The following is a 15,476-nucleotide window of genomic DNA, read 5'->3' as shown; positions in this document are numbered from 1 at the left end:
ATATGTGATTCTAGAATGAGCTAGTAGAGGTATGCATTTTTAACAGCAAGGAAATCTATTCTGATTATTAAAGAAAGAATCAAAGTCTAGGTTTCTTTTCTAACTTTTTTTACACTATCTTGTAATATGCAGCCTTTATATGGGGCTCTGTTAATGAATGACATCGAATCCTCAAATGGGTGATGGCATAGAAATAGCATATTAATTGCCTCTGTATAGTTATTGGTTTGATCAGAATTGCCATTTTTGTGTGTGAATCTAAAATAAATGGTTTAAATTTTTTGGATGCTATATGTTGGATTATAAAAATACTCAAATATATATACATATTATTTTTTTAACTTTTTAATGTTTATTTTATTTTTGAGAGAGAGCGACAGAGCATGAGCAGGGGAGGGGCAGAGAGAGGGGGAGACACAGGATCCAAACTCAGCATAGGCTCTGAGCTCTCAGCACAGAGCCTGATACGGGGCTTGAACTCATGAACCATGAGATCATGACCTGAGCCCAAGTTGGCGCTTAACCCTCTGAGCCACCCAGTGGGTTATTCTATATGCTTATTCTATACTAGACACTAAATGCTTTGTATACAATGTATCATTTAAAGTTCACATTAGTCCATGGTGGCACATACTATTATTGTAATGATTTACAGTTAAGACAAATACAGTTTAATGAGCTTTAGACCCTTGCCCTGTGTCAAACACATGGTATCTGATCGTGCGCAGAATTGAATGTCACGCCGTTGGTATGATCCATAGCAAGACCCATGAGTCACTGTGCTGTCATCCTGCCTGTACTCTGGGCACCTGGAAGGGATAGAAGTCCTGTGATGCAGCTGTTAAAAGTCAAGACTTAAGGCTAAAATTTTTTGAGAGTTTTGATTTAAAATTTTAATTTATTGTGGCTATTCATTATTTTGTCTATATTTAATTATTCAGCTTATATTTTATCCAACCAGCTTCATCATTGACAGTTGTTAAACTCTGGTGATTTGCAGTAGGCAAAATAAAGCCTCTATGATTGAAAAGATAGGTAGACTTCGCATCCTAAATCTTTACTGATCTGATCCATGATCCCCAGTGATATTTATCTCGGATACCTTAAAAGTATGCATGCACCACTGAGTGAAATATAGCCACATTAAGATTCATTGGGGAAAAAAGCGTGAACCTGGTAAAAACGTAGATTAGATTAGGTTCCATTTCTTGTAAGGATTCTGCCTTTTGGTTTTTGAAGCTTTCAAAATTTTTTTTGCATCTCTTGACAGTTTTCTAATGCTTTGTGCTGGTGGGCATATGCTCCTTTTGCAAGGATAGTTTAAACATCGCTTCTCAGTTTTCATGGAGCAGTGGCATGTATAACTCTTTCAGATTCCATATCCAGTCCTTTCTTTTCAGAAACATTGCATGGTGCATTTGTTTAGAACTCAATGATATTCATTGAGTTTGGAAAATTCACTGGCATGATGTGGGCGTTTTATAGTTACCCAGCATAAAACATAGTGATCTTCATATGTAAGATACCATTTCATAATCTCTTAGAAGAGAAAAATACCCTATCAGCCTTTTCCCCAATTTGTTATTTTTATATATAAATATATATTTTTTTTAAGATAAAACGCTTTATATAAATATATACATACATACATATACAGTAGTATTTATTACATGCCTTTCTAATTCTGGTGATTTGAAAATTTCATATTACACATGGCATTTAAAGCAGCCCCAACACTTCTTGTGATCACACTTACCTGTATTGGGATTCTAATGGCTCTCATTCTTCCTTGTGCCAGGTCCTGGGACAGGTGGTTTACATGCATTCATCCTTCATGCAAACTAAAAATTCATCAGTGTTGTTTTGAGGATGTTTTCAGATTTATATTTGAAATTGTTTTGAATGTTACGGTAATTTTCATCAGCAAGCAACCTCAATGCATTTTATTTAAGGAATGTCTAGTTTTGCATTTAAAATGTAATTGCGGTGGGGGGGGGGCACCTGGGTGGATCAGTCTGTCGAGCATCCTACTCCTAGTTTCCACTCGAGTCATGATGTCACAGTTCGTGAGTTTGAGCCCCGCATCGGGCTCTGTGCTGGTGGTGCAGAGCCCGCTTGGGATTCTCTCTCTCTCCCTCTTTGCCCTTCCTTCACTCTCTCTCTCTCTCTGTCTCTCTCAAAATAAATAAAAACTTTAAAAAATGTGTTTAAAATGTAATTTGAGGGCACCTGCGTGGCTTAGTAAATTAAGCATCAGACTTTGGCTCAGATCATTTCATGGTTCCTGAGTTCCGGCCCTGCATCTGGCTCCATGCTGCCAGCACACTGGAGCGTTCTCTCTCCACCCGCCCCCCTCAAATAAAATAAACTTCTAAAATGTCATGTAATAAGCAAGTTATTGCAGTGATCGATAACCCTTTTTGAGTTAATTCAGTTCACTTTTATGTGTTTCATTTCTCATTCATACTTGCTTTTGACTCGCTGTCCTAGTTACAAAATGCGTATACATAGATAGTCCCACACTGGGCTCTGCACTGATGGTGTGAAGTCAGCTTAAGATTCTCTCCGTCTTCCTCTCTCTGTCCCTCCCCGACTTGTGTTTTCTCTTTGTCGCAAAATAAATAAACTTAAAAAAAAAAGAAAGAACTAGAATTGTTTCTTTAGTGTTCTCTTGACGACTAATGTTACCAATTTGCTTTTGATTTTAACTTCATAACATTCTTTATTAATGTATTGAATAAATTACCCCTGAAGAATTAATGCTATCGTCTTTCTGCACGGTAGAGCGAAGGAATTGTGACTTTTTAACTACCTGGAGAAATCTTTTGAATTCCTTTAAAAAAATCTCTTATTTCTTCATCAAACGTAGTATGAAAAGCTAACGTCATATGTTTCTGCAAGGACAATATGGCCGTTTATTCAATTCATAATTTAAAATTTTTATTCTTTTTGTTGTTAGGATTCAGTAAAACAAAGTTACAGTATTAAATTGAAGTCTCTACTGTGTAATTCAGCGTCTGTCCTCCAACTCCCACTTCCTTTCTAATACTAGGCATCCCCTCAGTACTTCCCTGAATCATATCATCTTCAAGGAAAAAATAGCAATGTAAACCAATTAACTTAGGAGACACAACAGTGTTCTTACAGCCACTGTAACTGGATTCATTATTTAATATTCAGCCTGACCTTACAACCTGACCACAGCAATTAAGTCTGGATGAGGCTCGGCACCTTTTCTCTCTATTCATTATTCATTAATTGGGCATGCTCAGCTGGCAGCTGCTCTGCCGAATCTCCAGTTCTAATTGCTGCAAATGATTGACTAAAAAGGAGGCTTTCCTCTGAAGGGTCAGAACAGGTAACCAGCCTTAACTAATGCAGCACCCCAGAAGGCTTAGATTCCAGGGGTGAGCTAGTGGTCACATAGACTTTTCAGATGTAGTGACCAAGCGAGTCTATTTTAAGTATAGTATATGCATGGTCATTATTTATGTTGAATGATGATGCCATGCCTAAAGGCGTATATCCAAGATTTTATCAGAGAGTGGGATTACCAGTGAAACTTAAAAATAAAAATGTGAAATCCATAATGGCTACATTGTCAAAGTTGCAGATCCCTGGTGTAAATAATATCTATGAAATAGTTGTGAAAAAGAAGAGGATGTGTTTAGAGGCAGAAATTTTAAAATACATACTGGAGAACTATACACCGGGCTATAGTCTCTAGTTATTAAAAATTTGTTGGGGCGCCTGGGTGGCTCAGTCGGTTAAGCGTCCGACTTCGGCTCAGGTCATGATCTCGCGGTCCGTGAGTTCGAGCCCCGCGTCGGGCTCTGTGCTGACCGATCAGAGCCTGGAGCCTGTTTCCGATTCTGTGTCTCCCTCTCTCTCTGCCCCTCCCCCGTTCATGCTGTGTCTCTCTCTGTGTCAAAAATAAATAAACGTTAAAAAAAATTAAAAAACAATTTGTATCATTACACCAAACACCATTCATTTAACTGTTTCTTTTCATTAGTGAGATAGAAATACCAATGGGGGCACTTCTGTAGAAAGTCTGTATAGAGAGTCTCAGTAAGCCATTCTTACTATCAACTAACTTTGTCACAGTGTTGTTGAACACAAAACATAACTGAGAGCAGGGGGAATTAAACCTGGCCACACTATGACTGTGAACGAAGTTTCTGGTTGAGAGTGTTCAGTTGAATTGTGACAAAGTAATTCATGTACTTTCTACTGCAGTTTAGGTAAACTGTATACACTTTTAATTTCTGAGCGTTTTGCTATCAGTAGAATTTTTAAAGTTTTCAGTTACTAACAAAACATTAAAAAACGATATTTTAGTATATGAGTACATTTGAGATATGTTAAATATTCAAGAGCCTCCTAGACTTACCATTTTGACTTTCCAAATTAACTTTGTTGATATGTGCTGCTTGTAAAATTGAATGGCCTACCCATCTAACATTTGCCTGTACTTTGGTCTCTGAGTGATCTAATCTATTATTCAGTAACTGAAATTGTATTGAGATGACTAGTATGACAAACATACTTCTCATGTTTCACTTATGTGTTCTAATAAATGCATTCGAATTCCTTTAGAATAGACCTGGTTAGTTTCTTGTACACATTTATATGGGGTGGTCTGGAGAATTTGGGAGGAAAAATACTGGAAAGAGAAATGCTTATTTTTTTCTCTTGTGTGTTCTGGTAAACAAGGAAAGCTTAATTCCGGGGCGGCGGGGGGGGGGGGGGATTTGTTTGAAATTTTTCATTAACACATTAAACAATACATGTTAAGTAGCTTTTCTCCAGTTTGCTTTCCTCACTTTTTTTGTGTCTAAAATTTGCTGTATTTTCCATTATACCATATAATGCCATTATATATCAAGATAGGCAAAGACATAGCTTATGATGGGATCATCATAAGTTACAGTAATATCATAACTTTAGGGAAATAAATGAGTTGCGTTTAGAAATTAATATTCTTACGAAATTATTTGAGTTTATGGAAACCATAAAGGGGAGAACCACGGAGAGCAGCCATATTATTTTTTCTTGATGTACTTAGCCACTGTGCATTAAAACTCGTCCAGGTGCATGATTATACAAGTTGAAAAGTACATGATTTTTTTTTTTTTGAGAACTACATATTGTTTTAAAATTATCCCGAAAAGCTCTGTGTATGGTGACGTTAACGTGCGAGGATCTCCATAAAGTGTATTTAAAATTTATTATTTTTAAGTGTGAGAGGATTCAGAAGAAATACAAGCAACTTTTACTTCAGTAAGATAATCATATAATGCTTAGTAGCACTCTACAAAGGACTTAACACAAAAATTAATGTTCTCTTTTATTACAAATGCAGTGCATGTTCATTGTATTATTAGAAAACAAGAGAACAGAAACATGGATATAGTCATATTGCATAACTACAAAACCACTGAAGTGCTTTTAACATTTACTATGTACTCATCCATTCATTTCTCCCTCTACCTCTCTTTCTCTCAAAATAATAGACCTTTTCTCCCTTCTTTTTTCTTAACATTTACTTTTTAAGCGTAAAATCATCTTTAAACGAACACTGTTTATATGTGTATTCCAAATGTAATTACTCTCTTATATTACTTAATATAAAATTGTATCTGTGACAGTTATGAGATTTTGCTATTGTTGATCACTGAACTTATTTGTAGTTTAGATACTAAATGACATTTCTATGAACATTAATATCAATAAATCCTCTCCTCCAGTCTGCCAACAGATGTGTCTCAAATGACTGAATGAAATACTTGCACACATATATTCCCAGCCCTAATTCACACAGGTAGTTCAGTATCCATCTGTCTATTATCTATCATCTGGTCCTTCTACTCTTCATATATTTCTAGTAAAACTCGCTAGAAATAGATGTAAATGAAATTTCTGGGAAAGATAGGCTTATGAAAAATCATGTGTTATTTTCAAAAACTATAGAAATGGGACTATAATTTTTTCAGGTCTGAAAATAACTGTAGTTTCTTTAGCTTGAGGGATCTGAATTTAAGATAGAGAATATTAGAATCAGCTGAGAGATTCTTTCAACGGACATCCTCCTCAATGTAATCTACATCTTTATTGGTGGGGCCTGAGTTTCCCCAAGGTGATTCTGATGTGCCCAATGAAATTAGCACAACACCTGTACCCCAGCATCACTTACTTAGAAGTCAGAAAACTGAAGGCCAAGGGGTGGTGAGTGGCTCAAGTCCGAGAGGTTATTAATGCAAGCGGAATAGAACCGAATCTCTAGGCCACCATGGTTCCCAATAGGCTTTTCGATGACATTTTGTAAGTATGTTCTTTGCAAGTGGTATTATATGGAAAAAAATCTCAGGGTTGCATACATTTGGGAACGCTGGGTTAAGCTCTGGAGTGAGGCCTCTCTCAAGAGTCTTTGATGATGTGCCAGTGAGGTTAGTACTCTCTTAATGGAACAACATTTCCTTAACTTAAGTCCTCATGGCACTGACCCCTAGAGTATCTTGAGGGATTGGTGTCTTTCGAAATGTCTTCTGACAAGTATTACTCCCCATACTACCATTTCCATTCCTCTCATGAAACTGTGTTCTACATGGAGGGTAAAAAAATAGGTGTTTGTTAATATGCTTGTTACTAATCAACCCTAAGTTTTTCATGAGTAGGTTCCAAATAAAAATGTCTAATTGCAACTGTTGATATTTTAAGCAGTGGAGCCCCAATTTTAGCAAGTAACAGAATCACCTGGAGGGTTTGTTACCCTGAAGATTGCTCAGCCCCTTCCCAGCTCATTACGTCTGGGGTGGGGCCCGAGAGCACACATTTTGAAAAATTTCAGCGGCTATTGCCACTACTTCTCCAAGGACCATACTCTGAGAAACCATTGCTTTAAAATAACTGTTGAGATTTCTCAGAATATTTTCAGGGGAGAAAAATAGCCATGTCATTTGTTCACTGGTGTCCTCTTTACCTTCATCTTCTTACTGAAAATCATTTGTTTTAATGTGCCCCCTTTCACAAGTCAGTAGCTCTCAGGAGCCGACAATGGAGTGTGAATTTTCAAATGTGTTAAAATCCATGGTTGAATCCAAGGCCAAATCCCAGTTATCCTTTTCATTCTTTATAACCATTGCAGTGAAGGCTGGTATGTTAGGTTCAGAATTCGCTTTGCTCTATGGTTTCTATTTTCCTTATGTTTCTTCTCTCTCCTTCCGTCATTCTACACATACCTATCCTTCTTGTAGAAAAGGGTATGATTAGTGATTCCTGTATGAATGTATTTTGCCAATTTTTAGACTTGAAGCACTTCTCTTATTTTTTATATTCTGTTTGCTTATGGGGTAGTTATTAATCATGGCTTTTGCGGAAATAAAAAACAGTGATGAGTTCTCAAATATTTTTGTCAATGACAGATTTTTGTCAATGACAGATTGTAAAATCCATCAGAATACTCCATCACAGTATTCACATGTGCACTTACACGTACATACATAGTCATAACTAAAACACAAGTTTCACAACATAGTTCTTCATCGTAATATATAGAGTGTACTTGTATATATATTTTAAATGCTTCCCTTAAAAAAATGGTTTGTTGTAAAGTTGGTCCTAACCAACTTGAACGTTCATTTAAAAAATATTTTGGTTTATAGTACTTGTGAAATTGATTTCATTACCTAATGATAGATTGGACTGGGAGCTTTGGGCCCCAATTTTTTTAAAGACCGTATTGTTCATATGTATGTCTAAATATTTCCAGGGTTTAGAAAAAAAATTACATGTGTGTTTGTTAAAGTATCTCATACTAATGTGTTATTTGGTCATGTACATGTTCAGACCTGGATGGAAAGTTTGATACAGTTAGTTCTTTCTAAACCTGCTGACTTGATGTTGTTGGTACTTTCTACCAGGCTTCTTAGGGAATTTTCTGGTCATCCAATTAAGTCTTTTGTTGATTCTTTGCATCACTGCAGTGTGCGGCCAAAAAGAATCAAATGTGATTTGTTTTCATTTTGAGGAGATTACCTTTGGAATATGGAATACAGACTCTACTACTGAGTCGAAAATAGAAGTCTGAACTTAATTTAAAAACGGGGAAGAGTCTAAAACAACTATATTTGACCTGGAAAAAAAAATCTAACACAATTAACAAAAACAGCAACAAAAAATGTTAGAGAGATACATTTTGGATAAATGAGTGAAATTCTCAGTTTCCTGCCAGGGGAGGGCAATAAGGTAATTCAGTATCAAAAGCCTAGTTTGAGTAGAGAGAAAATTAATCTTCAAACTTAAATTTCTATGGGTTTTTCTTGCATCATTATCGATTGGACTTTACCTCCTACCTCAGGAGACAGAATGGTTGTAGTTAGGATTTAATTGTGCTTAGTTATAACAGATCTTTTCTAGTATACTTTATTTTTAAAACAAAAATTGATTGAACTTGAAAACCTGCAAAAATAAAGGGAACGTGATATAAAAGGATCCTTCATTGCTACCTTTTTTGCAGGTGTTTACCATAAGTTGTCAAACCAAGAATTATCCTCAACTGCATGATATAAATTTAGTAGCATAGACCGTGAACTATATATCAATGGGTAATTTTAATTCAGTTATATTTAAAGGAATTTATCCTGTTCTGTAAATGCACATTTTAATACGTACTGCATGTGAAAAGGCCCTCGTCCCCTCAGAATGATCCTGAGTGACTGCAACATTGAGGAAGTGAGAGAAGTTATATTTTAATGTGAATAATATAAAGATAATGCTAATGTTAATACCTGAATATAATTTGTGTGTCTCATGTCAGCATGGTACTGTGTTTTACTTACTTTTGCAACGTTTTTTTCCAGCTGGATTCTTTTTATTGTGATGTATTTGACATATATCAGTTTCAGGTGTACAACACAATTATTTGTATTTGTATGTATTGCAAAATGAGTACAACATTAAGTCTGTGAGTTAGATGTCATCATGGTAGTCTATTTTGAAATATTCCTGTAGATGTCTTTTTTTGGAAGATGATACTTTTGGCAAATGAAGACCTGAATGTGAGAGTATTTGTTATCTTAAGTTTAATATTCTTTTTATTGTCTATCTTTTCTGGTATAGCCTGAAAAAAATGAGAGTGAGCCAGGCAGCCAAAGGATAAAACCTGTTTTTATTGACGATGCTAATTTTGGACGACAGATATCCTATCAACATGCAGCGGTCCATATCCCCACTGACATCTATGAGGGCTGTAAGTAAAAGAACTTGAACAACTCTTGGAGTACAATACTCTTGTCTGTCCTTTCTATCTCCTGTTTGGTGGAGAAAAGGAACAAATTTTGTTGAGATGTCTTTGAAGAGTCCGTGGTAAACTCTCTGTGAAAGAAGAAATGGGGTGTCCATTAGCAGTTTACGTTCAGAGAGCTGCACTATGTGAATATTTGTAGGAGAGTATGCATCCAGTGGGCGTGTCCTTCTGCTTTGGTTGACTAGGTCATTGTGCCTTTCCAGGGGCCATGAAAACTGAAAACTAATAAATCTATTTTCTTAAAAATACAAACTATATAGCACAAGTGTGCACAAATACAAATATACCTAGACAAACTGTTAAGGGAGATAGTGATCCATTTTAGACCTGGCACTTCTCATCACATCCTGTGTGTGTGTGTGTGTGTGTGTGTGTGTGTGTGTGTGTGTGTGTGTGTCTGTGTCTCCCTTACCCTAGGATATAAGTAAAAAATATCTCCCTTTCAGTACATGGTGGGCTCAAGATGAAAAGAAATGCTAGGGAAAGACTCATGAAATAGAGAACCGGGAAATGGAAGACTTGCTTGAGAAGGCTTCCCTGAGAGAAAGGAAGGGCAGTAAGTTGCTTAGGAAAACGCAGGGTAGGATGCTTGTACTATGTATTAACAAGGGCAGAGCCTGAGTGAGAATGCTGACTACAAATCCTGCCAAGTACAATCTGTATCTCTGAGGACCACCCATGACCCAGAAAGCGGGGCCTTTGTTCACTCCTAGTTCTGTTCCTCCATGTTCACCATTCTCTAACCAGTTTGTATTCTGCCTTCCCACATAAGTAAGTAGTAAGAAGAAAGGACCATTTGAGATTTTTAAAGCTATGTTTCTTCTGTTACCCTTTATTACAGAGGCTATAGACTGAATTGGGTATCCAGAACTCTCTGGGTTCTGGCCAGATGGCCTAGTTCAAAGCTAAATTTTTGCAGGTTTTTTTTTTTTTTTTCCTTTGTAAATCCTTTAAATTTCAGGGCATTTTCTCACCTGTAAAATAGGGTAAAATGACTAAACTGATTTGAGGATAAAGTAAGTTCATACACTTGTTTTCATAATAGTGCCAACCTAGTAATATAGTAAGTGGTATGTAAATGTTTCTTGTTAGTGTTTATTACAATTCAAGTTTATTTAAGCAGAGTGAACTAAGTACAGGGATTAATAATATAAGTTATAATTTATACTTTGGATTTCCTGTGAGATTATTGTTTAAAAGGGCATTTTAAAGGCATGTAAGGTTCTTTTTGTAACATAAATTCCAACTTGATCAGATTATTCACTCTGCTTGTTTTTAATTTTTAAAGTACATATTGTTCCTATCAGTTCTTTGAAGATATTAGATGTATGACTTGTCTCTATTGATCATAGAAACAGAATTGTTTGTCTAGGTAGTTTCTGGGGTTACATGAGAATTAAACATAATTAGGCTCCCTTACAATCCAGCACTACTATTAATTCCAAGTCCTTTTAGGAATTACCTGGGATTTAGGTTCACATATTTTTTTTTAACTTCAACCATTATGTACTTTTTAAAAATAGTTTTCTAACTGTGTGCTTTTTAAAAGAAATATCTTGATCTTTGCAACTGTATTTTTTTTATTTTTTATTTTTTTTTATGTTTTACTGTATTTTTGAGAAGTGGGGAAGAGCAGAGAGAGACACAGAATGCAAGGCAGGCTCCAGGCTCTGAGCTGTCAGCACAGAGCCCGATGTGGGGCTCAAACTCACAACCCCTGAGATCTTGATCCGAGTCAAAGTTGGACACTTAACCGACTGAGCCACCCAGGTGCCCCATGACTGTATTTTGTAACTATTACAACTATTTAGACAGTACTTAGCTATATGATTGTGTTTCCCATTTTTAAAAAATTACTTCATCTACCTTATTTCAAATTTTTCATCACCTATTGTTTGTTGGGTATGCCAACAAAATAATCTTACTTTAAGATTATATCTTTCTATTGAATTCATATTAGAAGAACACACTGGCTGGATATAGAACTTTTGAGTCACAATATTTTTCTGTCAGTTGTCTGTGGATATCATGGCACTGGTTTTTTTGACCTGTATTACTGTGTTCAAGAAACTTGAGGCCAACTTGAGTGTTTTCAGTTTGGTAGAAAGCTTTCCTGACTGTGTCTCTATTTTGTTGTCTCCTATTTGGGGATTGCCTTCCTTATTCCTGAAAATCATTATCCATACCAAGAAGATACTCAAAGTCAGTGATTTTGTTTTTTAATAATCTTTGTAACACTTTAAAATCTATATTAAATGAAAAACTTGCATGTGAAAGAAATTAAAACAAAAACTACTATGACTGAAACAAATATGACATGAATAGAACCCTGCCCACTTAATCCCTTTTGGTCTTGAAGGGAAAGTCTTCTTTTTGTCCAGTTTCAGTAGTCAAGAGGGATTCTCTGAGCAAGTTCATAGATTGCTGCCGTTCCCAAAGGAAAGAAAAATAACAAGGTTAACAGCATTGTGGTCTTAATCTCATTTGGATCTAGCAGTTTGGGGAAGTGGGATGCGTGTTTTGGGGAACTTTGCCTCACTGCTGATTCTATCCACTTCCCCTCACATTTGGTATGGTAGCCAGAGCCACTGGTCTGTTGCACAGCTCTTTGCAGTACATGGGCACCCTGGGCTAGTATAACCTGGGAAGAGGAGGGCTTGAGCATACTTACTGATGTGCATGGCACAGGAGATGCCTCTGTATGGCCTGGAACTTACTTCCTGCTCTGGATGACGCATGAGATACCATTTCAGATCGAGTATGGCATAGACTCACTGTACCCCACTGAGTACTCAGTGGCTTTCTCATCCCATTTGCCATCCCTTCACATATATAAAATGAGGCTCTTCATACTTCCTACCACTTATATTCCTATGAAGCAGTCCATTTTTTTCCACTCTGGAGAAAACTTCCTTGCAGTTCAGATGGTCTAATAGGGATTATCGAGAAATCCTCAAATTGTTCATTAAATACTCAAGGATATTGGTAGTTTATACATTTTTAAAACAGTTTTTTTCCCCTCTAAAGATCGTATGCCATGGTGGCAAATTTTAATAAAGCATACTTATTTAACATACAAAATGGAAGTCGCCAGCACTCGCAACTCTTGTAGCCAATCATAATTAACAGTTTGGGGCCATAGTCCTATTGAATACCTTGAAATGAAGAAACAAATCATCCAAATGAGATTTTCCACCTTCCTTTTCAACTTGCTTTTTCTTCAACTTAGAGACTCTTGTTAAACTATTAGAAGGCTGAAGATAAGAGAAAGCTTTCTCTTCAGGAGATTACCCAGAAAAATAAAGACAAAGTGACTTTGCTTAGTTTTTCAATGAGGTGATCTTTAAGAAATACGTGAAAAATATTTTTATCATTTTTCCATAGATAATTAGCACCTAATTCACCTGTCTAGTAAATTACCTTATGCATGCATTTTGTGAACAGGGGTCCAAGGACTCCGCAGTTGCGTTGGCCTGGTTAAATACTAACAACCTATTTTTTGTTTGTTTGTGTTTTTGAGTTTAGTAGTTGGTTGAGTCCATGCTTCCCTTTTAAAATGTATTCTCTAATTTATTTTACTGTAACTTTGTTAATTTTGAAAAAGGGACCCTGAAGCACTCTTGAATGAAAGGTCATATTATTAAGAATGGGATCAGACTTCAAATAAAGTCTAATTCCAATCTTTATATTTTTAACTACTATGATAAATGAAATTCCTGATATTTTACTTTTGAGTTAATTTTAACTTTGTTACTTTGGGAGTAAGAATTGGGAGACAGAATTGTCCATTGGAGTTAAGATAATACGCTTTGCATGAGAATCTTTATTTTCTTACTCTTCTATTTGAAATTTTGTTTTATTTTGTTTTGGTTGATGTCATGTAGCTTAAGTCTTCATCTCTTATATGCTGGAACAGACATGAAAAATGACACAAAGGTTAACCATAATTTTTTTTAAGAATATCGTGACATGGTACACCGTTTTTTTGTTTTGTTTTTAGTATTCTACAAAAGAGGTTTTAATTTTATTCATGTTTTCCTTTCCCATTTAGAATGAACTATTTGTACACATCTGTAGAAGATTATTTTAATTAGTCTCAGGGAATAAACCATACTTTGATTTTGAAAAGGAGATAAAATATTTAAATAGGTGTTTTCAGAAATCCTAAGACCTATTTTGGAATATGTCATAATTAAAAAAAAAAAAAAAAAGAAGCTCTGTCTTGCATTATTTGGTTAGTCTCATTTATCTTAATATTGGCTTCTCCTCCTTTGCTGAAATCTCATCAGGAAGACGCTGACCTTGCCTGGCCTGTAGTCTTTTAAAATTCATATCCCATGTTATGAACTGTGTGAGTAAATGACACAGGAGTAAAATCAGAAATGTCAACAAGATCTTGAAAATTTAATAATTACTGAGACTCTTCATGCAGCTCATCAGAACCTATCAGATTCACAGGATTGTTCTAGGTTTCTGAATTTAATAAATGTGAAAGCTTACTTTAATTGAAGGCTTAGCTGAAGGAAACAGCCTCTTCTTTCACTAAGACGGTTGTGTGACTATATTCTCATAAGGAATCTTCTGTTCTAATTTCTCAAAGGCAATTACTTTTTAAAGTCCCAGGAATTGAAATGTGATTATCTTTGCTCATTGATATATTTAAAGTTTTAGAGTGGTACATTTAATTAGAACCATATCTGAAAGTGTTCACTTTTGAGAATTTCACTGGTTGGTACTTAGATTTTAGAGGGCATTGAAACCATACTTGATTTTCAGATCTAATTTATCTGTTGGGCTGGTAAAAACACATAGAAACTAGGAAAAGAAGGACTGACTATTTAGACAATGTGGTTTTAATCACAAAAATTTAATAATTTTTTAAATCATTTTAGATGCAAGTATAGGGGATGTCTTCGTAGGATGCTGGATAGTCATTTATCAATAGAAATTCATGTTTATTTATAAAATTATTACAGTTCTAAAAGACTATCCAATAACAGGGAACATAGTAATCGCCAAGATGCATAACATTTTCAGGCACTACATACTTTTGTCCTAATCTTACGTTGTCATGTAAGCAAAGAAATTACATCCATTTTAGGAATTGAAAAATAAAGTTTTATCACTAAGGGGTATCCATTTTGATAAAAGAAGACACAATTTTAAGGAATTGTGTTGCCTTTTAAAGTCTCCTATGCTTTACTAATTATACTTCCTTTAAATTGAACTGCTTATAATGACTAATACTGGCATTATAATGTATCTTTTTTTAAATATTGACAGAGAGAGAGTGAGTGAGTGTCTGTCTGTGTGTGTGTGTGTGTGTGTGTGTGTGTGTGTGTGTGTGTGTGTTGGGGAAGGGCAGAGAGAGAGAGAAAATCAAGCAGGCTCCCCACTATCAGTGCAGAGCCGGATGCAGGGCTCGAACTCATGAACTGTTAGATCATGACCTGTGCCGAAATCAAGAGTTGGACACTTAACTGACTGAGTGACACACACTCCCCTGCAATTTATCTTATGTTGATTTCTTTTATCTTTCAAAATATAGTTGCAGTATCTCAAATGATGCCAATATAAACATTGGAGGAAAAAGGTATCCTCCCTTTGCTGATAATTGTAGAACTAGCTTTTCACAATCTCTTATAAATCTTGACAACTAATCTCTGCCAAATATGGAGATTATGTAATTATAAAATGCTGATTAATAGTTTACATTGAATAGTTTACATTGTTTTAAACTCTTTTATAGATTTAGAAAAATAATATTTTAATAGATTGGCATCCTCGGAATAAATAAGGCTGTCTGACTTCACAGCTCTGAGGGTTGTAAAGATGATGCATCCCACAACCCAAAAATATTCATAGAAAAATGAATATAATACTGTGATATAATATAAAATAAGAAAGAAAATACAAAAAATAAATAAATTAACCTGCACTTACTTTGAAAACCTTCGTGGCTGGTGTGAGGGAAACAAAAGAGAGGAGGCTTATTGGAAAGTTGTAGGATGACTTACACTATAATGGAATCACTGCTATGTTTTGGCTCAATGGAATCTTTTTCTGCATGGGGGCCATTGTATATGCTCACATGGATGGTGATTACAGTAGGGTATTAATGAACTCTTGTCATATACTGTATTCAATGTAATTGGCAATAAGGCAGCAG

At 35.5% G+C, this 15,476-nt stretch overlaps 1 protein-coding gene across 11 annotated transcripts in view; it reads left to right on the top strand.

Annotated features, from left to right (window-relative positions):
- The window catches only part of CACNA2D1 (calcium voltage-gated channel auxiliary subunit alpha2delta 1), a 496,078-nt gene that overhangs the window by 313,968 nt on the left and 166,634 nt on the right, over nt 1-15,476 (top strand). For all 11 annotated transcript variants that reach the window (XM_019825390.3, XM_045052315.1, XM_011280348.4 and 8 more), the window contains one exon: nt 9,121-9,250. In XM_019825390.3, coding sequence (XP_019680949.1) covers nt 9,121-9,250 — 130 coding nt within the window. The remainder of the gene's footprint in view (nt 1-9,120; nt 9,251-15,476) is intronic.

Source organism: Felis catus, chromosome A2, assembly GCF_018350175.1.
Source record: "Felis catus isolate Fca126 chromosome A2, F.catus_Fca126_mat1.0, whole genome shotgun sequence".
In the NCBI taxonomy this organism is placed as follows: Eukaryota; Metazoa; Chordata; class Mammalia; order Carnivora; family Felidae; genus Felis; species Felis catus.
Note: the sequence above shows the minus strand (reverse complement) of the source record. Positions and strands in the feature narration are given on the sequence as shown.